At 42.6% G+C, this 27590-nt stretch overlaps 2 protein-coding genes across 2 annotated transcripts; one reads left to right on the top strand and one right to left on the bottom strand.

Moving 5' to 3' along the window:
- Positions 1-752: 752 nt before the first annotated feature.
- LOC109466139 (protein FAM78B-like) lies at positions 753-19905 on the bottom strand. The gene is made up of 2 exons (XM_019763785.1): positions 19560-19905; positions 753-3255 (listed from the first exon to the last, which is right to left on the bottom strand). The coding sequence occupies exons 1-2, from the start codon at positions 19877-19879 to the stop codon at positions 2724-2726; spliced, it is 852 nt and encodes a 283-aa protein (XP_019619344.1). The 5' UTR covers positions 19880-19905; the 3' UTR covers positions 753-2723.
- A 362-nt stretch (positions 19906-20267) lies between these two features.
- Positions 20268-26623, top strand: LOC109466138 (phospholipid phosphatase 6-like). Its single transcript, XM_019763784.1, has 4 exons — positions 20268-20981; positions 21489-21581; positions 22097-22259; positions 25691-26623. Exons 1-4 carry the CDS (start codon positions 20520-20522, stop codon positions 26089-26091), a joined length of 1119 nt encoding a protein of 372 aa, XP_019619343.1. The 5' UTR covers positions 20268-20519; the 3' UTR covers positions 26092-26623.
- Positions 26624-27590: the final 967 nt, after the last annotated feature.

Below are 27590 nucleotides of genomic sequence, written 5' to 3'. Positions count from 1 at the left end.
TGTGCAATTTTTGAAATTCTTTCAAAGCGATCGTAGTACTTACACAAATGCCTCCGCCCCTGAGGAGTCGCCAAATAAAGACAGACTACCCGGTGGACCAAAGGAAAACTGTATTTTACGTATAGCACCATGATTTTAAGTCCGACCGTTGAAAAAGAGCTCAGCTAAAATCTTACTTGTAAAGAAGTCACACACGAGACTACAAGTATCAGAAAACAACCGAAATTCTTCAGCACGTACGGTCCTGCATCGGAAACGAACCGAACTGGATTTGTACATTCTTTTCTAGATATCCACACATTTCTAGCACCGAATTCTTGCAACACACGTCATTTAATTACACAAGTCAACACACATATATCAGGCTATGTGTACCGATTGTAGTACGTATATATGCCTGGTACAGTCTAGAATTCATAGAATTAAAACTACTAGGCATAGGGACAACATATAATCAACATATCAGTGCCAAATCAAACTTCGAATCAATTTTAGCTTTCTACATAGGCAGGCCTCATGGCAATTCTGGAAGTGGTATATTATATACACAACAAAAAGGCATGCTCTCTACACAATATAAATACTAATAATAATAAACCACGGCCATCATCGTCCTTACAAACATCAGTGTATCTGAAAAATCTTGAAGCAAAAACAGAGAAAACATACAGCATTTGTTGAATACCTTTAAAAGACTAAACATGTTTTAATTAGTGAATGTCCTAGTGTATGGCGATGTGTCCAATTCCTGTACGAATCTGGCTTAATAAGACCTTATTTTCAACAGCACATGGTATGTTATTGCACAGGCATAAAGCGACCGTTTGAACAGCTTTTTCAATCTAAAATAATAAGTTAAATAAATAAAGAACATTACAAGCACATTTGTCATGGTAATATTGCAGTGGGTAGGTACAAAATAAGATGCAAATGTTTACACATCCAATACCAACCCACGATGAATGCACATTTATAAAATAAATAAATACTTTGTCATGTTATGATTCAGGAGAATCTAGATTATTTTGAACAAAAACTTATAGCGTTATCGTTAGAATGAGCCAAACTGTCTATACAAGTTGCATATTTGAATATAGACAAACGCAACCATAAAACATATGAGCCATATGGACTCATCGCAACGGTATTTCTTTGAAGTCAATTTCAATGACATTTTCATCTCGCTCCTTGTTCCAATCGTTATTCGTTGATGTTCAAACTCGGGTAGTAATGACAAAAATATGGCGCCGCTAACTGTGGACGACCCATGCCTGAAAACAACATTGATTGTTCAGTAAAATGGAAGTACGGTGGACCTTTCTCATGTAACATTTGTAACAGTTATGGTTACATGCAGACCCGTAATTCTGCCAAGAACACGTCGTTTGTGTGTTATCAGACTGTACTAAGGGGTAATTCGTTGTTAAGTGCCAGAGGACATAGCGATGTGGGGATGATTCGTTATGTGCCAGAGGAGATGGTAATTGATCGAGATGAAATCTAATGAGTAGGAGTATTGGCCCATTCTTTAGTTCCATTTGATGCAGGCTAACAGAAATGGACACTGTAGATACGTCAATCTTTCGAGAAACATCCTCTGATAGTTAAATTGCCCTGAGGACGCTTAGGTACATACACGTACTGCATTTGGCACAGGCAGAATGTCACATCCTGTGATCTGTTCTATGGGCGACACACTTCCAACTTATTGTCCATGACAATCACAATAACGTAGTCTGAGCCTGAAATGGTGAACAATGTAACTGTGCACAAGGCATTGTCACATACTGTGCACTAATGATGTCAAGATTCACGTCTGTACAAGTAAGGCAAGTCATTGGGGCACATGAAAATATGTGATGTCCGTTATTGGGCAAGAAGACAGCATTATTTCTCAGATTGCATTCACCCCATTTACTGCGTATTCTGACGAATGCACTGGAACCTGAGAAATGACAAATTTGGATGACTCTTGCTTTTTTCTTCTTCAACTGTTGTGTACGGCAGAAACACCACAATTTGCAAATGGCGCCTGTCTTTCCACATGAAATCCAATACTAGTATCCCAGACATCGCATCAATAATTGCAACTAATATAAATAATTATCCCTCGCCGAGGTTTGTTGCATATAATACTTAACACTGATAATTCATATTCGCACACCATTCAGAGTATTTGTACATTCTTCATAAAATCAGTATTCTTTTCGAGTAACACTCCTAAGAGTGTACGAATGTACAATATATGGCCATGCTAGCACGATCCATTTAGTGAATTCAAGATGGCAGCCTCTGCTTGAGACGTCCGCCATGTTTGTTCTGGCCATGCCGGTTCATTAGTTCGGAACGAAAGATGTTGATATTTCCCACAATGCCTGCTGCCTCCGGTCAATACACATGGGGTACTGATTTCGCACCCTTTTATTTCGCCCCACCCCTCCATTTGTTTTGATTTGACCCAACTGTAAGGTGCTTTACTACATAGAGACAACCGAATTGCCGCTAAGAAGGACTGAAATGTGGTTTTGCGCTTGTTCTTGGGGATATGACAATTTGCATAGTCCGTAACTGAACGCTTTTTTTAGACGTAGCCGATATCACAAATCAGTTTCCTGATCGATATTTTCTTCCGAATCTTCGACAATGGACTCGAGAGTGGGCGGGACAGGTAACTTGTTGCGGGCCCTGGCAGCGGCTAGACCGGCATGGCCGAACAGCTGGCGTCATCGCTGCGCCTTGGGCGGCACGACGACCACCGGCGGGCCCTTCTGCGGCCTCCACACCAGCATCTGCGCATCGTTCGCGTTCGGTTTCCTCAGCGCCGTCTCCGGGATCGGCTGGTTGTTTGTCAGAATGTACGGCTGTTCTTGTTTCCCCGTGCCGACCAGACGGGCCCGCTTGCCTGCGTCCTCTAGCGGTTCCACCTCGATCTGCAGCCTCATTCTCCACTTGATAGTCCTAAGCGGGCGCACTTCCCCGGAGTCCAGGTTCATAACGGCCAACCAAGTGGTGAAGCCCTGGTCACGTGTTATCCGGGTCAAGTGTGGGAAGTTTCCACTGCTAACGGGGGTGTCCCACGTCACGGAGGGGTAGAAATTGTCGTTCATGCTGAGTTCTACCTTCAGAGGGCTGTGCGTGGGACCTTCCACTACCGCCACCTCCGTGGTAGCGCCGTACCACGGGTACAGCACGCCGTCAGAATCACTGATCATCTTGTACTCCCCTGTCTTCAGAGATGGTATCTCCCAACTGGAACTGCAGAAAAGACAAAAAACAGAGTTGTACATATTAGCGCTCTGATCAGTACAGTAAGACAAAACCTCAAAAGAATCGTTGAGAAACATCTAATAACCCCACATAACAAAGAAACAATTTCCTATAAACTTAGAAAAATCATTTTTCCTACTCGGAGTAAACCAAATAAAAGTCGCAGATGTTAACTTGTGCGTGTGGGAAAGGTTACCACGGTTCAGCAGCAGTAATACCAGCGGCATGCACAGCTGACAGATATCACCATCATGTAAAAACGTCACCGTATATTTTCCCGAGCGACTGAACATACTGGTTTTCCGTACTTTACGCACTAGCGACGACGGCCGCCTCTTCGCTAATAAAACAAAGACTTTATCGTTTTTCCTAGTCCAGTCCCTTTTGTAGAAAAATATCACAGCTTAACAACTTGTAAATCCATTTGAGACCCATCTGCGGAGAAAGACGTCAATATAATACATCACGTCGCAGACATCCTCTCAGGCAAGCATTTCATTTGGTAAAAAAGAGTCCCGTCGCGATTCTCGCTGCCTGTCTGCCTACGTAACACCCACGTCTAACGTCTTACGCGATCGCTGTCACGTCAATTTGACTTGAGGTTTGACGCACACGCTGGTGAGATAGCGCTTTTAAGGGAAGGGTTGAGAGAACGCCCGCGGCGACGGACGGGCAGTCAGCCAGGGCGGTCCTGCTGCCCGTCAGACGAAAGCACTGCAAGCTGTCTTTGATAAGATAAGAAGAAGCTGAGGCGACGTTAAGCGGGTATATCCCTGGGCAGCATGTAATGAGTGGCTGATGTCGTCATTTTTCTCCTCGTTTGGAGAGATTGCATTTTTTTCTGCGCACAACTTTACTGTACCTGTCCTTGGTGCTGAAATAGATTGTTGGGAATTTTTCTCTTGATGCAACTCAGTTTCTTTGTCCAACATCAACTCATATTTTCAATCATCCGATGTTGGATAAATAAATGTATCTATCTAATTATTGTTGATTCAGGTTTTAAAATGGAATGAGGAATTGAGCTGAAATGTTACTGAAATGTTGGTTGTTGTGTCTGTACCTTCCAATGGTTGTATTTACTGTAATGTCTTCACCTGTGTTGACGTGGTTGTATATTGAATCCCGCTTGTGTCCATACTTGTGTAGATACATCACAAACTCCTTCACCCCGCCACACGCCGCTGCGCTCATCGTATTTTCCTACTTCCGGAGTTAATGTCCCGGATATTCGGGTCGTTCCCGCGGATTTGGCCGTGCTTTACCGGGCCTGTAGAGCAATTACCGCCGCATTGTTTCCTGTTAGAAGGCGTCTGTTCGTATCGATTCTGTTTCCCCACGTGGCCGCGCATAATGCCGCCTCCTAACACTCCGCCAAACTAATGCAACCCTCTTGGGAAATGTCTGCAAATACGCAGCTTTCCCCCCGCAGTTATGTTGGTATTTCCTCTCTCTCCCAAGGTACTCTTTCCACCGCCTTGTTGAATAATACGAAACATTACGGCCAATCTCATTGCACTATTCACGGATCATTTCACCTTCGCTCTACTTTGTTTTGTCTCTTGTCATAAAGGGACGACCTAACAACGTAAGGATCATGTAATGTATATTCTTAAGCTTCACAAATGTTTATTCATGTTTTTTACGCCATTCAGCCCTGGCGTACTCAAGCATATTAGTAGTAATGGTTTATGTTTTTGTTCATTCATACATGCATACATTTCAGGTTTCAATAGCATGTCAAACACTTCTAGCAGCGCATATGCTGAATTGGTGTGTTAACATTTACAAAACTAAGTGGATGTATCCAGCTCAGACCTTCGAAATTAGAATAATAACATTGGAAACAAATCACAAAACTTTCCCAAGACTGATGTACAGAGTATTCACAACCAGTGTGCTTTTGCAAACTCTTAACTACTTTGCACGTAAAACACATTAATGACTTTGTATTGGTTATTTCCTGTATGACGGCAGCCATCTACTAACAGCGGCGGTTTCTTCATTAATCTCTAATATCTTTTTAATGAAGAAGCGAGGAATGAAGTAATGCCGGATAATTAGTGCGTATTAAAACAGTTTCTCATTAATGCTGTGGTGCCCTCAGGACTTACTGCTTTGAAAGTGTTATATTTCCACACGTATAAGACGTTTGTTATTGTCAAACCAAGTGAACGTCTACCTGAAGGAAACTAGTCCCCCCCCCCCTCCCGCTATTCAAAACAACGTTTTTTTTTCGGCCAGTCCAATAGGGGTGGGGGTGCTTCTGAAATATTACATTGCAAGATACAAGATAAAACTACGTGCATGATTACGGACATGCTTGCAGACGACGTATAAAATTACATGCCGATTTAACAGAGGAATGTGTTTTAGCTGCGAACACAAAAACTGACTGACCACAATACTCCTGCAGTAGGGATACCTCCTTCACAGAGTAAAAATGTAACCACAGTCTACAATATGTAAATACATGTAATCTACTCGCGCACGTAGGTTTGCCGAATCTTCCCCAAATGTCACATTTCTATTCATTATTCCAACACCAGATCTCCTCCATGGACTCGGGAAAATTCAATAAAGGACAGAAATCATCTGTGGTACCGCCGAGGGACGCACGGGTTTAATGATTGCATCAGAAATCGTTAGCATGTTTCCGGAAAACCCTTAATGAACAATACTGCTCTGACTAGATAACTACAACCTCAAGGGTAATCCATCTATTCTTTCTATGGCGTTGACGGATATCAGAATAGACCTATGCGAACGCTGAAACTCCAACTGTCTAACTAATCGACCGTTCTGTTCCCTATAACATAATACCACACAAAAGTAGTACGATGGGTACAGATACATTTTGCAACAATACTAGTGTATGGCGTATAATCTAGAACATTCCTTACCAGTGCGTGATACAGATTGAAAGAAAATTACAAGGAGACAGACACGCAGTATTTATTATATCCTCAGCCCTTCTTTGCTGTCGCCTCAGTACAAAGTAGCGGAGGCGGAATATGTGCTGGCGAGGGGAATTAGACTTTATAAGGCACAGACATTACCTGGAGATGATGTACGTGTGGTATTAGTGGTGTACGACGTGAGAATTACTTCTGTGTGAGTTACTGTGTGGATAGTGTGAGTTACTCGCGGGCACAACACTAATGGATTTCCTAAATAAATTCTTAAAGTCTTAAAACGATTGAGTTCTTCGAGAGCCTCAAGCTTATTGGTCCATTTTTACGACATGGTGGGATATATGTATAGCAGCATTAATATTTTATAACATACTAGTAAAGTACAAATGTAATAATAACTGGAGGAGTGGCAAAGCCACCGTCAAAGTTTGGAAAATATTCGAAATAGCCGAAAGGAGAGAATACATACACATGTAATACCAGGGTTTGTGAATGTATTGGTATCAAAAAAGAAAGGAAAACACCCATGCCAGTAAGTTATCACGTTTTATGACTTTCTATGTCATAATTGTTTCGTTTTTTACATTTTATTGCGTTCATAAATTATCTGCATAATATTTCTATAGTACGATAGACCCGAATAAGACTGGGAAAACGTTTCTTGCAAGTAACTTTCACACTTATAAAAAAGTTTCCGTGAACTTTAGAAGCTCTTTCACAAGGGAGTGGTGATGAGTTGTTGAAGTGGTTGACACGACGTCAGATTTACTTCTCAGACTGCGATCTTTCCCCAGACGGAACACTTTAGACCTCTAAACGTCCTGATAGACTCCCTCGGATTTTCTCACAAATGCCAAATCACGATTTCCATCAACTCAGCAGATTACCGCTTGTCAAAGCCCGGAGTTTTTCATCCGTTAGGGATACGTTAACGGTGCCAACAGGACGCGTTAATATGCGCCGGCAAATTTTCCATAATCCCGAGGATCAAAGTGGGTCAACTCAAAATCCATTACGAATCCAGGTGGCAAGTCACAAGCTGTGGAGCCGGTAACGAGCACATCGGTAAGGGAACGTTTCAAAATCTCCAAAATTCTCGGTAAAGAGGAGCTTTTGGCAACACATGTAGCCTCTAATGTCTTATTGGATTTCCGGATGGGAAATAAATATCTTCAGTTTACGCCACAGCAAGCAATATTTATGCATGAGCGCGCATTAATTTTCGCCTGACTGATTTTGAGAAAAAAAAACAAGACATCTTGTTGCTCTCTAGAAAAATTTGAAAACGTACGAATCTTGTTTTTCTTTGCCCGCCTTGTTTTCTCTTGGCGTTTTCGCATTAGATTTGTAGTCGATGGATAATATCATCCATAAAATTTACTTGCTGTGGCCTAAAGCACGTACACAAGAATACCTACCAACATTATCCCTAAAAAAGTTTTTAGAACGAAGTCGTATCTGTTAACCATAGAAGAAAACATCAACTGACGCCCTGATTCCAGATTCCCCCGTACTATAATCCCGTACAGATAACTACCCAGGTGATATTGACAGAGACGTGTGCCTTTATTATCCCTCCAGCCGCCGCCGTAAAGAAACTCAATATTTCCTGAGACGTTCAACTTCGTCGTTACCCGCTTGTCGAACACGATTCTGAGTAGCAGGTAAGCCCTCCTCCAGGGAAACTGTAATCTCGGTTTGGCAAAGGCAGCGGCTCAGGTCCGATAGTTATCACGGACGACTCTATCGAGTTCTTACCTACGGCAAGGAGATTGTGTTGTACGTGCCTTCATGTGTGGGGGTGGGTGCATATAATCGATAACCAAGGTAACTAAAAGTTTTCAACCGGATTTTTTGCATGGACGAAAGTTTTGGACGACGCGAGATGTGATTGAATTTTCTGGATAAATCTGGATCAAGGTCCTGATCCACGAATCATTTCAGGAATGTTCAATCTCGGTGTTATGATGGAAATAGATGGTGTAGTCTAGACGGAACTAGGTCAGGTGGTGCGGAGATGTTCCGTGTCGTGGATGCTTGTCAATTTTCATCTCATTCTAGGACAGGACAGTTTTTCTCACAATCTGTTTCGTGTATACTGAGCATGGAGGTAGAATGTTCAATTCTACCTCCATGATCTGGGCTAGCCTGAATGCCAGACCCATAGCACACTGGACCCAAAATATCTCAGTGTGCACTTGGGCCTAGTGTGCTATGGGTCTGGCATCCAGGCTAATCTGAGCAGGATAACTTAAAATTTAGAAACGCATCTTTCTAACTATGCGGTGACCGTGAAGGGTACGCGTAGCAACAAAAGAGGTGACTTCATTTAACATTTTGGCCCCATATTGTAGTTTCAACTTGGCTGGACGCCATCATTACAAAGTCTTGTCTTGGATCAGTATCTCCTCTATGGCCTGTACATCAGAGGGAGTCAGAATCAGAAGAAGTTGTAATACAAAACGTTATCTATAAAAGACAGTGATGATGTATGATGACTCGTTAATTCTAGTCATGATAGCTAGCCCGGCTCTCCCACCGGCTGATGACGTCAGAGTGCGGATGGGTTTCCTGTCTCAGACGAGGAACAAGTCAAAGGTCCTGTACCTAAATAGAATATTAAATACCTGATATCATGGTGTAGCCATTGGTTGGTCCGTGAAAATGAGTTAACTATAGTATCTATGCAACATTTCTTACTAGCATCTGGTGTATGAGTTACGGGCAGGGAAGTGCCATCTGTTATTTTGCTGAGCGTTTCCCGTGTCTTTCTCAAGCCCCTGTCACCAGACATTCAGAGCCTTCCCCCGACCATCAACCAGCCAACCAACCAACCAAGGTTTCCTAGGATCCGGAGTAGTCTGACCATGTTTAGGCTACGCCTACCTTAATGTGAATCGAATCAAATTTGAGTAAAATTTGCGTCAAATTCCACTCCCAATCACACCCGACCACTGCTGATCTACTCCCCGGAACACAAGCCAACATTTTGAAACATTCGGTTGGAGCAGCCGAACAGTAGCCGACCTCGCCGAACACCAGCCAACCACAGCCAACCTTGCTCCCGACCTACTCCCAAGCCTGGTTGGGGGGAGTTCGACAGTGTTCAGGAGGCCACATTCGGCTACGTGTGATAGGGGCTAAAGTCCTGCACCCCAAGTTGTTTTCCCAGTTAACAAGTCCCAAAAGAGCAAACGCACGATCCCCACCCCAGGACAACCACGATCAATAAAAGACACATCTGGATCCTAACCGCCCCGAGACGAAATTGAAAAGATTACAAATGAGATGTTAAATAAGGAATGGGCCGTAGTACGAGCTGTGGCAGTTTATTAGGACGAGTGAGTGATGAGGGGACAGCGGAAAACCTGGTCCCCACTCCATCATAAACAATAGGGGACGTACCACGGAGCACACGCAATTACGTAAACAGGATCAGAGGCGCAGTGGTACCAATTAGATTCGTCATATATACAGACAACGGTTACATACTTAAGTGGCACAAGTTCGGAAGGCTTCTCGTGTATAATGCTTATTGATGTTACTTCCGAATGCTGTGTTTTCTGAGTTTGTGTCTTTTCATACGCGTAGTTCGTCTCTGCTGGTGGCAGTGGTGGGATTTTCAAAGGAAACGTTTCGCGATGACATCTCTTGTGTTGTTCTGCTCTCGTCCAATCAGATTGGAGAGTTTTAGCTAAAACGCAAGTCTGATTGGACAATTGATAGGGGAACAAAGAACGGGAGACACAGTTGTACTAGGTTTTACCGATATTTTGTCACACAAAAAGAGCTAAAATTAAACGCTGGTCTGATTGGACAAATAAGAGGAGAACAAAGAACGAAATGCACCGTTGTACCATGCTTTACCGATGTTTTGTTGCAGAAAAAGAGCGAATAAAAGTTCCTGGGCGGGACCTCTAGACCTCAGATACCCAATTACTTCCCAGAGTACAGCTGTGCTTCACAAGGTAGCTATTTCATTAGTTTCATCCTCAGACGCGCACGCATGTGAAACCACACAAGTGCCAATCAGTGCTGACCTCTGTACATTATAGCTTTGATCTTAGCCTCTCGTCTCCTCAGCACCAACCTATCTTTACCTGCTGATAGATGTTATCTTCTTTTACCCGGAGCAAATTACTTCTTTTGATTGTCTCCGAAGCCCATACTTTCGTACTGAATACCCACTTATTTTGCTCTCTAATACACAATTGTACAGGCGAATGAGAACCACAAGTATTTGACCCCATTGGGAACTCTTATTCGGTTCCTAAATAGCTAGTTGAACCACCAGCCTCCCTTCCCTAGTATCCCTACCTACCCCCCCCCCTCAAGGTTGACTGATCTCGCCCTTTCCCATGTTCGAGATGCAATGCCAACCTGTGCTGCCAGCTACTTTTATCACCGCATGTGCTCATTACAGAATTTGGTGATGCCCCAAAAGGCGGCGAGCCAAGAACTAAAAGGTTGTATTATTTCTGGCTTTCTGTCATGTACATGCTTTACCTGTCTGTCTGCTCTGTCCATCGGCGTTTTGCTTATGTCTAGCACGTTGCAGCCAGTTTTACAAATCCTGGGAGGGACTGCAGAGTCACTACTACCCATTGGCACTTACAAGCCCAACATACCCAGGACCCAACACTGTGTAAAGAACACACAGATTGGACGTCTCACAAGCCCACAACGGACATATTCGTCCTTCCTCGTGCTGACGATATAAACAAATAGATCCACTGCCACGTGACCCCACCAACATTGTTCAGTTAGCAGCCGTACGCAGTTGTTGATACTGACGACAGCTTACTGAGTGCTCAAGCCAGACAAATAACCCTTGTTCCAACATATCAGGTTCAAACCTTAAAGGATTTGAAGAAAGGACGAACTTAAGGCAACGTGTGCTGTGGAAAAGTAGTATGGGGCATTATTTTAGCAAAGACTTCTAAATCTTTGCATCAGTAGAAATAGGCTTCCAAAACTCAACACGACTATTTTGAAGTCGGTGTAGTCCACAACGTCACAACTTTTAATTTACATCCTCCTTTTCACACTCACACGGGGATAGCAAACCTTGGCACATTCCCCCTGATGATTCTGTGCGCAACAGACGACAGAGACATGCACAGACGACGCCGTACAAACAACCCTAATCATGGCGCCATTTCTTCACGAACAAGGTGAATTCCCTATCACACGGAAAGGCGTTTTGCATTCACCGTGCGCTGATGTATCCTGATGGGGTTAGAAAGCGCACAATCTTTGGATTGTTATTCATCGTACACGGCCGTTTCAAACCGTGTACATGTACGGCAAGTAAAACCTGAGTCGGTATGAAAAGAGTTTGAACTGCAATTGCCAACACATGAAATTGAAATTTTCGACTGTACAACTCCAGTCTTTGAACAATCCACCGCTTCCGTGACGTCACGCGGACTCCGTGAGCAGTAGATCATAGGTTGCAGAAAGTCTGTGGCGCCCTCCGTCTCTGTTGAGGGATGGTTGTAATGCCCTGATATAGATGGCCTCTTTGAGTCTTTACAACTTGACTCAGGAATGACTATGAGTATGGGCATAACTCATCAGAATAAATCTATTCACTTGTGTGATCATACATGTACAATTTTGGCACGGACATACAATAAGCATTAGGTCTGTGACTAGCATCTAACTCTCAAATATTCATAGTTCCAACTAATTTTCATATTTTTCAAGTAGCGCTTTTCTTACTAATGTCCTATATATGCTTCATGACTAAGATTCATATGCATTTCTAGGAGCAGTACACGGGCAAGTCTAAGCTGTTATTAAAAACGTCCTTATTAAGGGTGATTTATCACAAGTGATGGGGATAGCGAAGGTTATTTCGGCGTACTTTATTGGATTTCTCTGTATAAGAGGTAATTGTGTGTTGCGCTTTAACTAGCGCCGCAGGGGGCCAGATGACATGTTCACTCAAGTAACCAAGTCATATTTATAGGATAGAACGATATGCGTTACATCCGAGGAGAACAGGGAAGGAACTGGTTCTCTTCTCTCATTTATCAAACGGTCTGTGTTATGAGTAGGATAACTTGGCGTTATATATGTAAGTAACGCAGTTTTTTTCGAATTACTGTATAACAACGATTTAAGTGGTGACCGTTAACCGAGCGATTTCTTTTTTACATGTCTTTTCCCTTAGTACTTGTTTCATTTCACGTTTCACACTAATACTGACGCAACTTTTTAATTCTGATGTTACCCCTTCTACATTAAGTTGAATTCTCAACTCTTCTATTTGCTCACTGATTCTTCAAATATCTAACGCTCAGAGGTTAGATCGTGTTAGGCAATTAGGAACCCAACACCCAAAGAATATACCATCATGTACCCTAGCGCTGAGTTTATAGATGCAAAGCTAAGGGATCATCGAATTAATTATAAAACCTCAGCGAAAGTATAGGTCAAGTCATGAGTATAGACAGTAAATTTCCAACTCTTTCCACGCTCTGTCTTCAAAATTGTAACATCCACATGCTTCATTAGGCACCACGGACAAGACAATGCCGAACTCACGGGAATAACATTAGGAACACACGAAATGAGATGAAAGACATTTCTTTCAATGCACTTCAAAGGGATCATCACCTTTATTCCCCCCGTCTCTGTTCATCCACCGCGGTATCTGGTGGACCAAAGCGCCTAGTCAAAGCTATCATTTTGCCGGGTCCTTGCCCGCTAGCGTGGATGATCTATGAGCTGCGTTCGGCGCACCGACACGAAAATACACCCGGCCTTGGCGAAGACTGCAATCAAGTGGAATCAGCTCAAATATGGGATCGACCACCCTGTAATTGAGATCCTCTGAGTCGGAGCCAAATTTCTCTCTGACATTTGGAGCTGTAAGAAGAGTTAAGGATGCGATACGCCGGGAGGCAGCCGGGTAAAGCGAGCCGACGGGAGGTAAAGTGCAAGGCTACAAAAATAAAACACAAATCAGTCATGCATTTATAGTAGCGTTAGATTTGGAAAATCAATAAAGAATTTATGTCGTGCTTTCAAAATCTGTTTCTTTGAATTAAAAAATTGCATAAATCAATAGCATTTCCTTGAATACATTACATAATCTTGGTTATCTACTACATGCTATACATTGTGTGTTCGATCGCAAAGTACTTTTGAAGCTGTTCCCTAACTTTCGTATCCGCCATCATGGCGACAATATTCTGAATGTCGTCAAGTTCACATATCAGAGACGATCCCGACCCGTGCATGTTAGTGTAAGACTTGACGGTTGACTGTTCACCTTTGAATTGGGGCATGTTAATGGTGCTCGCGCGTTCTGTAATCAGCTGCAATCGCATGTGTTTAACCCTGCCGGGGAGGGCGGGGCTTCAAATTAGGAGTCCAAGTGCCAAGTGGGAGAACGCGTCTTGAATACCTTCCAAGTTATATGTGATTTCCTAAAATAGGGACAACTGCATGCAAAGGGTAGGGAGAAGGCGGCATACCCTACTCTCCAAGCACAGGTTTGGGTTATTTTGGGCGTATTTTTAGGCTTTTTTAATCGGGGTTTCTTTTTTTGCACTGGAATTTTTTTCACCCAACCGTTGGCCTAAAAAAAGCCTTAAAATACGCCAAAAATAACCCCTAACCCAAACCTCTGCTTGGAGAGTAGGCACACCCATGGTATAAGCAAAATATCAGATTATATTCGTATCAACATCGAAGAAAAACATAATATGCGTAAATGTGCATTTTTGTGAATATCCTTTTGTCTTGTCAATGACTTTGCTACCATCATGGGTACCTGGACTACTGTAAATTAACTCGGATGTCACCCAGGCTTCTCTCTTACTTCAGAAAATAGTTCATTCGTGAAAGTTCTTCAAATGAATACCATCCATCACACGATGATCATCCAAAGTTCACCCAAGCCCGCCTGCAAAGTTCACATGTGGTGCTCCTTATAAATTTCACCCAGGATCTCCTGACTGACACGTTCCCTGATCGTGCATGAACCAGAATAGTGAGAGACAACAGATGACATTTCCCTCAAACACACGGCGCAGGGCTCGAAATACTGGGTGCATTTGCATCTTAGTGCAACCAATCTATTTCTCTCTCCAGTGCACCCAAATATTTTTTGTAGGTTTACATTTTACATTGTAAATGTATAGTAGTATACAACATATTCTGAACATCTAAGTGTCAGAAAAATATCCTTGTTATAGTACTTTTCTTTCTAATTAGTTTTTGCTGACATTCTACTTATTTTATTTTATATGGTGCAGCCAAAAATTTGTGCACCCAATTTTTTTAGGTTGGGTGCACCTGTTCCCCCAAAAATTAACTTCGAGCCCTGTTCCGGGTGATGATACCGGCAGTATTCCCCCACAGACCTACATTATTCACCACTTTCCATCCCGTCCCATTTAATGACCGGGTGCGCTGCCGTAAGTAGGCTAATGCCGCGGCCCGCCAGGTCAGGCCAGGCTATTATCAGCTGTCGTCAGGGGCTGGTGCCGCCGCCGGGGACTACTTTTCCGGTGGCAGAAAGGTCACACCTACTCACTGGAAAATGGAACGTGCCTTCTGGGGACGGTAAAATCTTGATATTTCCCCGTCCTATGTGATTCCTATATAAGATAGTGATAACTCTTGCCATGATATCTACAACCCAACGTTTCCTTCATTTTTAAACCCAGGAGAGGAGCATCTTGGAAAAAGGCAGCAAATAGAAGCAAAGGTAGTTTGATAGAGGAAAGTACGATAAAATGCAAATCAAAGGTTGTAAAACGAAGTTGAAATGACCCCACCCCAGCTAGTGTAATACGATTTGATTGCATTTGATTGGTACGTTCATGTATGTACATGTACTTGTCACAAAGTGCATTAATGAAATCAACGGTAAAACGCTGTGTTTCTAGCAAAGGCCGGAAAGGTCTTGGCAGCTATCTCAGTGTTTAGTCGTTGGCTTCTTTCTCACACATGACAAAAACGCATTCAAAGCATGTCCGTTCTTTTTAAAGTTATTTAAACTAAAATAGAACAATGTTGCTATATACACAGCCTTAGAAACGATGCCCTACAACACTAACCACATTTACAATCACTTACAAATGTCTGCTATTTTCATTACATCCTTTGTGTATACGCGAGTAGCACGTACGGCTTGCAGATTCTGTGTCAAATACGGCGTACATATAAGCTATGAAAGACGTGCGACGAACGTGGTGAGATCAAGTGATGTCGTTAAAACGCGCCATATATGCGCAGCGGTGCATGCTTTTACGCCTGGTCCCAGGAGGGAGTGTCCATTTGTGAGAAAACCATTTGAAGACTTTTAAGTAACGCTACTGTTTTCCCACATGATAAAAGGCCACCCCTCGGACATCTAGTGTTGGACTAGTCTGTGAAGTCATACTTCAAAGTCAAAGAGGAGCCAGGGAGAGTGTTCTAAGCAACTGTTATCGTCTATATATACTATGTAAGAGTTAGTGTAGATATTGTACCTGACAGCAACGCATTAAGGAAGGTAGGAGGGGCTGATTTGATAAAACAAAGTGCCAGAATGGCTGAACCGCGGGATCTTTGTGCGCTTCTAGGCTGGGGGAGGGGGAGGGTAGAGTGAGAAACACCTTGACATATCACGATCTTCAACAGCGTGTGCTTTAACACGTGGGCGGAATCCGGCTCTTAAGAGCTATCAAATAGCTTGAAGTACTATCTGGGTCTACTTAAGAAGGGCGCCAAACTTCTGGGCATGTCTGCCATTGGATTGTACCATAATAAATCAACACAGTTCTTAAGGGATGCTGACGGGATGAAGGTGTACGGGGACACGTCAGATGTGACCGAATCACTCCAGCAACGAAATATCATTCCGCACGAAAGCATCCAAACCGGTGTAAACAGTCAGCACTGAAAATAGTCCAGTGTATTCAGAAAACTTGAAATACGATTTGATCATTCTTCACGAGTTTTAGCCGCAAGATTCCTCATTCAATAGAAAAGATTTGATACAACCCAAGCCTTGTTGGAGAATGAATGCACAAGAGCTAATAGAGCTATATTCTGTCAATATCGCTTGTTCCCAGGTGTTTCCGCGTACAGAAAGGGCGAATAGAAGTGATTAAGCATGAATACATGCTACTATCGGCTGTCTTTCAACTTCCATCAGCTCTGATACACGCTCAAGGACACGGCCGGCTGTTTTCCCGCCTCCGGCGCTGTAATGGAAGTCCTGATCCCGCTGTATCTGATGGCGGGGTCATGTCAGGTGCTAATACGTTCTCACTCAGGCTTTTGTACCGGCACGGCGTCCATCGGGTCGTAAATAGATCGATACAGGCGTAATTAACTGTCGGATGGCGGTGCAGGGAAAACCGCCGGGAACGCAACAGAGGGTGCCGTAGTCTGGGAAAGGCCCCAAAAGGACAGACTATTTTAGATACAGCCTCGCGGTCAACGATAGTTAACAGTCCTTCACAATTACTGTCTGGGAGCATAAAACAGCAATTTTGAGTTTATCAGGGCTGATATACCTTATAAAACTATAACGTTACACCCTTAAAATCTGTAATTTGTATGGCAAAGTGAAATTATGCATATACGGAGCTATCTTAGTCCTATTGTACGATAACAGAAAAATGCTAATATGCCAATAGTACATCTAGAAGCTATACTCAGCGTAGCTTACGCTAGCAATTGTACGCTAGCTACACAATGAATATATTTAACGTTAGAGTTACCACGTAATAACGGAAAATAAATCACATTAATACATTTTAACGACGTGCTCGCATCGCCAAGTGCAGGCTGCGTAAGTGCCTATTAGGCAGATTCCAAAGCCGGTCCACCTGTTGCTAGATACCTATTGGACGTTCATTATTGGCTATCAAAGGATTTATGTAGACGCCAATTTTCTGCTGTCGAAGAACAGATGGTGAAACTCCCAACAAACTTTCGTTTCGCCAATTAACGGAAATTTGCAGATGTAAAACAAACTTGCCCACATGTCCGAAACATTCGTCACACGCGACGTCGTGCGTTTGGGAAATATGGCGGCCAATATCAAACACAACTGCACTGCAATTACTAATTTTGCCAACCAAAATCGCGACGCCGTAAACGGAGGACGACGTATTTAGATTGTGGCAATTTTCTGTGAATCGTAAAATTTCTAATGCCTCCACTGAGACCCACAATGCACGTACAGCCGTGACCGTGAAGCCATGGACATTAAATAACTCTGTAGTAAAGAATGGAGCATTTTCTAACGGCGGGACAGAGAACGTTCAATCAATGAATATCGCTGGCTGTGAACGTTTCAGACACTTGGTATCGTCATATATTGATGATATAGATCATTCCATGTACATGACTGTAGCAGTCATTTCGGAACTGATGTAAGAGAGGAAACAATCTAATGTTCGCTAGTTGCCAGACTGGAAATCGCATTGGAAGTGTGCCTCCACCTATGCCTGACGACATGTGACACTTGCCGTGCAGAATAAGATTATGTAAAAAGAAGTCCCCTGGGTCCCAAGTCTTCGCACTTTAGATTAAGGGATAGGCGTCCCTACTGAAAACCCCGCGGGCATAATTCCAACCCTTCGCACGACACGAGAATTATATTCAGTCAGACCTACTCAATCCAACTGCGTTTCTATAGCAACGGGATGGGAAGGTTTGCACTATCGTCTGATCAAGGCCCCCTAGGTCACGGTTCTGGGGTGATTCTCCATTCACCGCGGCACCGGGGGTGGACGCTATTCAGCGTGGCGGGAGGAAAAATCACTGTAGCGATTTATTGAATATGTAGCAGATGTTGCATGAGAAGCGACATTTGGTTCCTGAAGTGATGGCGAGGAGTAATGAAACAAGGCACGGGGCGCAGCTTCTGACCGAATGTGTGTCAATATTTACACGTGCAGCGGACAGGGTTAACTCGGAGGTAATTTTAGTCTCTGATTTTATCTAAATCCAAGAGAAATGTCTTTGTAAATACAGAGTGATCCTTCTCAGCAGTTAATGGATCGTCCCGCTGAAGGCTTGGCGAAAGAAAGCGGCGTCATCCCGGCTGGCCGGTTGACAGCCGTCCGCATCTGGGAAAACGCTGTGGCTGCGCCCGTATACATAGTAACTGTGCCACCAGGACCTTTGCCCTAAAAGGGCAAAACAGCGTTTGGAAACTTCCCGTGAATCCACACTGCTGAGAAATGGGTAGTTAATAGTCTAACTCGTTGCCTTTAGCTGTACTGCCCTTTCATTATGTATGGGATGTTTTGCAATCTAGCTAGAGATTAGTCGCTTTCTGTGCAGACTAATACTTGGACTCACGTAACAGGAAAAGTCGTGAAAACAATTCACGCACGATCTATTAAAGGCACGCGGACACTTTTCCAATATTCTGGCATTTTTTACTAAGAAAAAAATGTGGTACAGAGGAAATAACCAAAGCTTGTTTTGACTTCGAAAGCCGCATCCTGCTTGGTGGTACCTAATTCAGGATGTACACAGAAGAGCGTCCTTCAAATTTCACAGATACTATCAACAGCATCTAAAATGGTGGAACATCAAAAAGCTCTCCCTGATCATTTCAACTGACGATATCTATACAGCAAGGATGCTAATTGACAAGAATAATGAGACATTCCTGTCTCTACTTCTAAATCCAGATTTAGGATCCTGAGAATGCTTATTCGCGTGTCAGGTTACATACTGATGGCCGTATGTCCCGTAGTGACCTAGATGCCGTAAAAGTGGCGTTTCAGAGCGCACAAGATATATATTATGTCTCCGGTTTCTGTTTGTTGACAATGGTTGGGGACAGGACGTACTGTGATAGAGAGTCGTGTTTTGAAGTTGTGGTAACGGAAGGGCGGAAGGTTACAGAATGAAGGATGGTCTTCGGACTTTAATTTAAGGTCGGACCCAGACTGATCGTGCAATATAGATAACCACGGGCTATACAAAGAAGTAATTCATGATCACCAATTTGTTTTTACTGCACACCATGTTTTGGCTGTCGGAGAAGATGACTCGCAACAACTCAACGCGACTACAACCCGGGTCCCGGTTGTTTTTAAACGCACAATTTGTGATCGTTTGTGGATATTCTAAAATAATTCGCTTACTCGACACCGCATCATGAAATGGGGAACTAGAAAAACGATAAGAGAAGAGACACAGCATGTAGATAAGAAATATACAGGTTGAGATACCGCGTTGTAAGGCTATGAGGTGTTGTGTTAGACGCGGCGCGTTGTGTTGAAGTGTGTGTGACCGTTAATCTCATGCTGACGATTATAAATAAACATCGTCTGTGTAGCGTAGAGATTTACTGCTTGAAATGCATGATATACGGTACGTGGAGGGAATAACACGGTAACTTACGTGCCCATGTTTCCGTACGTGTTGAAGAATTCCATGTGCGTACAGGCCTGTATCCACCCCACGGCCCATCTCCCCGCCCGGCGGATCGGCGGCACCGTTACCTTAGCGGACGCCCTGAAGTAAGGCGTGCGGTACTTTAACACAACGTCCGAGTACTCCTCTATGATCGTCGGCGTGGTGTCAATAGAAGCGTGCAGGTCGGTCACTGAAACCTTGAATTTACAGGCAGGGCAGCGGTTACAGCCAGCGCTGCTCTGAACGCACCCCATCCTCGATGTACCGAAAGGATCTCGCTGGACCAGCAAAGAGAGAGGGAGCATCGGGCCAACGGCCTACATAGTCCCGCGGGGAGCACCTCAGGCGTACGGCGGTTTTACCGGCGTCGGGATCGGTGCTGCGGAGTCCGTAAAGACACGACGACTTGGGGAAGAATGTCCCACCCGTGTCGGCCGTGCGACAGGAAAGTGTCCCTCGATGTCTCGCCAAGCATCGGCACTCGCAGAATGTGCGGTATACACACATCGCCATGTGTGTAACTCTAGCATTGCTATATTTGGCCAGGAGAAATGCTTGCCATCGCGTTTGGTGCCAGCTGATAGGGACAGCGAGCGCCTGATGTTTTTCCCCGACGGGAAACGCAGAGCGGATGAACAAGAAGCGCGTTGTGGCCACTGATAAGACCGCTATAGAGATGGCTGCTCTTTACCAACGTTGTGGGTAATCATATGTGAGGGGGTTTCACCGATCAGCTGGTTTTTGCCGCGAAATTTGCACGTTTTCCGGTGAGAGAACGTCAACTTCCGGTATTTTAAACCATCCCACAAGACCTCGCGGTATCGTGCGATCCAACATGGCCGCTACCGGCTAAAAATAATCTTTCCCTCGTGTCGTCAGTGTTTTATTTCCAAATTTAGCACCCTAGGAGCTTTTGTGGAGGTGGACGTGGACCTGACAAGAAAGATGGCTCACCAGAGAAGTAAAAGATCGAAAGGAGCGTTTTTCGAAGACGATGAGGAAGACTTTAGGAGTGGGAGGGGCGAGAACGAAATGAATGAAAATATTGACATGAGTAAGTTATGGAGGAACCCTGACGCAGTGTTTCCCAAGCCCGGCCCTCCGCGCAGGCACAGTTTTGAGGAGGACGCCACGTTGCATGGGGAGGGCGGGGACCGGTATCGGCGCAGCAGTGGCCGGAGCGCCGAGGTGAGCGCGGCGGCAGAGGCCGCGGAGGCCAGGGCACAGGGCCGCGCTCCCCCTCGGAGGCCCAGCCGGTCATCAGAAGACCCAGAAGACCAGGACAGACAGGCGGTCAGGGGAAGGCCCGGGCTGACCAGGCAGTCTAGCCAGACTGGACGGAAGGGGAGCCAGAATGATGCCAACCTGGGGAGGCCCTGGGGACTGCCCCGGACAGACAAGGGAAAGGTACGTGGTACACTGACATTCCGGGACATGACTTGTGTACAAATTGTGTGATTGTATAGGCGTAAGCAGCAATGCAATGGCGTTATGCATCAAGGACTTTGTATAACTTCCTTGGTGCAAGGAAGTCAGGAAACATTGCAATCAAATGCTAGGAGATAAAATGTCTGAAGATTCAGATAGTTTGATAATCCTGGATCCTCAGATAGTTTGACAATTCATGTTGCTATTGGGGTAGAAAAGCCATAATTGAAGGCAGCCATTACAGTAACAGTTAAGGCCTAATTGGAGAGGATGGTGGGTCTTTAGGTTGCAGCTTTTAAATGTGACCAGAATAACAAAAGATTTAAGGGAAGACAATGTAGAATGTTCAAAAGACGAGGTAGAGAAGGAACAAAACAGAACTTGCACATCAGGTGTTACTACAATGTATATCAGTATGTTGTAGTTGCTACAAATGCAGTACATGTATTAATTGTACGTAATTGTATTTTCACCCTTATATTCCAGCCACAGCAGACGATGGGTCCATCTGATCCTAACGCCACCCTGGGGGAGATCATCTTCAGCTCACTGTTGGCTATCGACCTGACCCTGTCCAAGGTACTGAACTGGCATCCATTAACAATGTGTTGTTTAAACAACCAAGTCTCCCACTTTTATAAGCTTGTCAAAAGCAAAATGTGATGTGAGAAATGTCCACATATGCAGTCAAATGTGTCCATATTGACCACTCAAGGGCATTAAAGTGGGCACAGTAAACAAGTGGCTACAACATACATGCTGACAATGAAACAAATAATCCAAGGGATCACCAGAAAGTGTCCACAATGGCCAGGTGGTACTTGTGCAAAGATGGTCACAGGTTCAGGTTTGACTGTACATCAGATGTATGTAAGAGGAGTAAATGGTAGCATATACTACTAGTAATTGGCATTGTGTACAACTCATATACATGTATAAACCAATGCATGACTATTACGGTATAGTACCGCACTATGAAGTAAGAATGCTCTACTTATGGTGTCACAACTGAAATGTTTGTCAGAACTATCTAATTACTAATATGCCACAAAAACCCTGAGTTTATTACCTCCTCACCTTGTACCTCCCCTCAGTGTATAAGTGTTGTTGCGAATCGCTCGGACAGTAACCTGCGGCACATCCTGATCTTCCTGGAGTTCTCGTGTCACGGGGTGCCGTGGATCGCCGGTACTCTCTTCATGCTGTACAAAAGCACAACCATCCTGCAGGTCCAGAAACTGGTCAACCTCTTCGCAGGTAAGGAACAATAAGGGACAAGTACTGTCAAGTAGGGTAGAACATGATTTATTCTTTCATAAATTACTGGATTTTTGTCTGTTTTGTATATCTTTATACATTGTTGAGTATTGCCTTTGAAATCCATATTATTTATTCATTTCATTTGATCATAAATGGCAGGGTAGCCCATTCAGCTGGGGCCCAGCTTACAATAGTTACATTTACACAGGACAAGACATGGTTACATTTAGGCAAGAAATAAAATGTGGACAACAATCAAATAAAATCTGATGCGTCAAAACAAAAGCATGTCTATAAATCAATATAACATACATAATGTTGTTGTGTTGTTTCTTTGGGGGGAGGGCAACCTGAAAAGGTGGATATGCACCTGTTTTGCCTTCCCTTTCACTTTGTGGAAAATCTCAATATACAAATAAACAATAAGGGAATTTGTGATGTGAAAGAATAAAGGGTACAACAGAAGTGTCCTGGCTACTCCCTTGAATTTAGGAAATAAACTCACCAAAAGAGTTTGCTCAACTTTGTCTACACTGTTACTTTCCAATGGTATTGTATCATCATCATTGTCATATCATCAGAAATCTCGTTTATAACCCTGGATTGGTACTGAGCCCTGGGACTGAGTACTTAAGTGGGCTTTCAAAATTAAAGCAACCATGAATAGATTATATACAGTAGGCACAAATATATCACTTACATCAAGAAGTTTAACATGATCAGATGTCAGATTTGTCATACTGAAGAATTATTCAAAAGCATTTGGTACTGATATTGCCTTGGAAGCTTCCCACCCTCTCATAACTGATTATCATCAACCATCCCTCTGGCACTAAAGTAAGATTTTGTTACGCGATGTCAGATTCACCCATGAATGCTTGTGTATTAAGCAGCAGAGATATGGCAGATAATCTTTATGGTTTTTATTGCCGTGCATAATGGCCTGAGGCCCTGTGGAGTTACTTCAGCATACCGATGTGTAGATTTTACTTTTGTTCCAGACTCTGAGTCTGAAGAATTATCTCCGTCTCTTGAGTTGTTCCAATTTTCCACCAAATTAGATAAAGTACAAGATGTCAGGTAACAAGTGAAGATAGTGGAAATACTGTAGCCCACAATAATGCAGTTAATTGACTTGTGGATACATGTTTGAAATCCCAAGTAAAAATGAAGAAAAAAATTTACTGTTTCTTTCAAATCAGAAAAAGCATCCAATCATCAAAGAACTGAGAAAATGTGTTGCCTTACATATTCATGCACAGTGAGTGGTTCCTGTAAAATTTATCCAATCTTCTATTAGAGAGCTATTAGAGTTTTACTGAAAAGCAGCCAGTTTAAGCCATCCACTGATAATGGGACAGACAAGATTGCTTCCAACTTAAGCTAATGTCTGGATGTGCCCCCCACTAGACTACTAATAGATTAGCCCTATTGACCTTCCAATGTCAATGTCAGAAGTATCTGTAGGAATAGGAAGTAGGACTAGGAGGTGAAAGTTGGCGAGAATCCATCTAAACACTTACTGTAGTTGGATAGTGACAGCTGAATACTAAGCATATTGTACATGCTGACAATTCAGTTTCAAGTCAGAATGGATGACATGTTTTTAAAAGAAGTAGAGTACAATATAATCTGATCAGATAGAAATTCGAATTCAAAGTACCATTTACAGCCCCTTTACTTTGTATTTGTAGTAATAGCTACATAACTTAGAGTTGCTAAACTATGTAAAAATTCACATTTTCTAACACTACATGACAGAATTTTAATGTCATTCAGCTTGAACAAATCAGCCAAATTAAAAGCATTGTTTCTTCATCACATGCTTCTCTGTGGAGATTATCAACTGTTGTTTGCTTTTTAAGAAATGTCATCGTATGTGAAACATATTATTCTTATTTTTGGCCCAGTCGAAAATGAAACAGTGCATGTAGAGACCATATGTTGTTAATTTCACAGGAATTGAATTTGTTCTTTCCAGTTCCACCATGGTTTTAAAAGCCTTTATTTAATTCAAGACAGTATACCAACTCCTATCTCTTGAAGGGTTAATGTAGTGTTACCAGCATGTTTATTTGGATGTAGGAAAATATCATATAGTATTAATTAATGGTGTTCAGTTGAAAGGAGATTCATAAGTGATGTTAATTTGGTACATTGTACTAGACAGTGAAGGAGAAAACATCTTGGGACTTTAGTCATTCACAGGTCTTAATAAAATCTGCACTAATAAGTCAATATATCACTAGTAATGAGGACAAAAAGATACCTGATTAAGATATGTCACAAATTTCACAAACAAGGCTTAGATACTTCTTGGCTGATAAGTTTGATGCAAATATTACCTGCATTTTCTAACAGAGCTGTTCAGGTCAAAATGATGACAACTAGAAATAGAATATACATTTTACAATTATGTTAGATCTACTGCCAATTTAACATTAATTTCAAGCTCTGACTACCTAATATGAACCTGGGGAAAGTTTAGATTCTGGCCACGATTTTGGCAATTCCTAATTATAATGCATCAGAGTGTGCTACACTATTACTATTAGCAATGGGACAGTCAAGTACTTCATAAGCTTCAGCCAAGTAGACTGTATTGCTGCCCTTGAAACACTTTCTGCATACATACATGTATATATGCATGTGCTATGTTATGTACAGTATCATTAGGTAATTATAGAGTGTCTACTTACGTATGGCCTTGAAGGAAACATACTAATGACAAAAAATATTGTGTAACAGACTATATATGCTAATCCTTTCTTGTCACACAGTATATTGGTTTACCTTGTTTTAAGTTTAACAGACCTGATTGTGACTTTTAGGAGCTATTTCTGAAGTAGTAAGGGCCTTTAGATCGAGTTCCCCATATATATTATCAGCCAACTATAATTGCTATATGCAGTATAAAAGAAACTACAGCCCATATATCAAACAGAAAAATGGGCTGTTGCAAGGAGCACTTTAAGTCTTAATGGCCAGTTCTTCTCATGAAGCCATTTAATGTGGCAGGATAACTATTGGCATTAGTATGACCCATCTGTTTTGGATCCCTGTCGTGGCAGGCCATTTGGCTAGTCTGGCTTGTAAAATGTCTGCAAGTCTAGATTTGGGGTAGCTTTTGGGCAAAAATGTTATGGGAAAAGTTGAAGCAACAGCAAGCATTGTAACAATTTAAAAATTGCCTAAAATAATTACTAGTACATATACTATATTTATAGTTCAACTTGAAATTTTCACCAAATGAATTTAACAATTTTTTCTTATTCATTAAATATCATGTCACTGATGAATATGGTGTCACTGCAATGTATACCTAGACAAATTGAATTGGGAAATACCTTTTGAGCTGCCACAGGCTATATATGTAATGCTTTTATTACATTCTGATCTAATAATGTTATGTCTTGTCACCCATGCAGCTCTGATTCTCGACCTTTTCATCGTGGGAACCATGAAGGCGATGGTGAAACGTAAGCGGCCGCCGTACAACCCCGTCGACCCGTTCGATTCCGTCACCCTGTCCGTCGACAAGTTTTCCTTCCCGTCTGGCCACGCCACGCGGTCGGCAATGGTGGTATCCTTTCTCATCGGCAATTGGTGGATGCCGATGGCCATAAAACACTTCCTCGTTCTGTGGGCGTTCGCGATCGCCATGTCGAGGGTCATGTTAGGAAGACACCACGTCAGCGACGTTGTTACGGGGGTTGTGATTGGTCTGGTGCAGTACCGAATCGTCAGCTTCTTCTGGTTCTCCCCGTGGTTTTGCCAGATGCTGGTGTGGCCTTTTCTTGGGACATTAAAGAGTCCGATTGAACTTTAACTCATAATCTATGGAAAAATATGAGTCAAATTTGTGATGGTTGAAGACACCCCTCCGGATATGTACTTTGGTACGATCTGTCACCAACAAATGGTACAATAGGTAGATCCATGATTGTGGGAAGTGTTGGGAAAGGAACAAGGTAATTGGAAGTATAGGAATGGTGAGCACTGTTTACAGATCATCAGTTAGAACACCTAATGTTTTACACTGATAATGCAAACAGCTCACAATAAACAGAATGTTGAGTGTTGAAGACGAAATTTACTGAAGGAGAGAGATGAGCACAATCATGTTATGATCATGTTAAGAGTTTTATGACTGAAAATAATTGATTATGAAGGAGTTGAAAATTACCAAAGACACCTGTTGAAAGTCATCTCTGATTTATTTGTAGTGCAACCCCCAACTACTTTAGTGATCACAATTTTTTAATGAAAATGAAGATTACTGCCCATATGAAGCTACCACTTCCAGGTATGGAATTATTTTGATGGCTGAAATGTGGGTTTGTGTATCTGTTTGACCAGACAGACATAATGATTAGAGGTCAAAAGTTCAGACTCAGGAAATGTTATGAAGGTGAAAGTCTCAGAATCTGGCTGGGAGCCAGCAGCTGGAATTGGGGTCGATATGGGGGAATTCAGGAAGCCAAGGATTGCTTACATGCACTCTCTTGTCTTTCAATATGGGCAAACATTCTTGTCACATATGGCCAGTGCTAAACGTATTGAGAAATGTAAATGTGACACTGTAGTCTATGTGTATTCTGAATGCTGGAACCACTGTCAGGAATTAGATGTTATAAACCTGACAAAGTACAATGTATTCAGTTCTTGCAATTCCATTTTCTTCCAGTAGGTGGCCAAAACAACACATTGTTTACGTAGAAGTTGTGGATTCTTTTGAAAAAAGCCTGATACAGTGTATGTAATAGATTGGAAAAAAAACGATGTACAACTGTAAATATAGAGAGATGTTTCAAATATGAAATGTTTAACACATTGTTTTGGATGCTGCAGTTTCTCTGCCCTTGTACATGTCTGATAAATAGACAATACCAGTAGTAGCCTATTTATGGTAAAGGACAAAATTGTCCCTCTTCACCTTTTTAGACAAGGAAGAATCCTTATCTAATAAAAAAAATTAAACTGCACTTTTTGTACAGATGAATGAAAGATCAGTGTACGCAAGTTGTGACCGTAAGATGGAATAACATAGCATTACAGCTTTATATCTGCTATTGTACTAAAATTCTTGGATGTTACATACATTAATTCATGAGGAAAAATGTGCATTATGGTAGCACATGTATCTTGTACAGTGTACTGAAATGCTTACTAAAGTGTACCTTCTCTATATGAGTTCAAACAATAAATTGTTTTACAGTCTGTACAAAGATTTGTACAAAACAGTCTTTGTGGATTGTAGACTGAGTAGTGTGAGTGAGGGAGTTGGTCAGTCTAAGATTCAAGGCTGTCTGAACTGATAGGAGATTA

The sequence above is a fragment of the Branchiostoma belcheri genome, unplaced genomic scaffold (genome assembly GCF_001625305.1).
Source record: "Branchiostoma belcheri isolate BF01 breed outbred unplaced genomic scaffold, Haploidv18h27 scaffold16, whole genome shotgun sequence".
NCBI classification, from domain to species: Eukaryota; Metazoa; Chordata; class Leptocardii; order Amphioxiformes; family Branchiostomatidae; genus Branchiostoma; species Branchiostoma belcheri.
This window is presented reverse-complemented; position numbering and strand designations above follow the sequence as displayed.

What these genes read in the sequence shown, in the direction of transcription:
- LOC109466139 (XM_019763785.1), bottom strand. Translation starts at nt 19,879, where the DNA reads ATGCTCCCTCTCTCTTTGCTGGTCCAGCGAGATCCTTTCGGTACATCG. An exon ending in ACGTACGGAAACATGGGCAC is followed by an intron (nt 3,256 to 19,559) that starts GTAAGTTACCGT and finishes TCTTTTCTGCAG; the next exon opens with TTCCAGTTGGGAGATACCAT.
- LOC109466138 (XM_019763784.1), top strand. Translation starts at nt 20,520, where the DNA reads ATGGCTCACCAGAGAAGTAAAAGATCGAAAGGAGCGTTTTTCGAAGAC. An exon ending in CCCGGACAGACAAGGGAAAG is followed by an intron (nt 20,982 to 21,488) that starts GTACGTGGTACA and finishes CTTATATTCCAG; the next exon opens with CCACAGCAGACGATGGGTCC. An exon ending in TCGACCTGACCCTGTCCAAG is followed by an intron (nt 21,582 to 22,096) that starts GTACTGAACTGG and finishes ACCTCCCCTCAG; the next exon opens with TGTATAAGTGTTGTTGCGAA.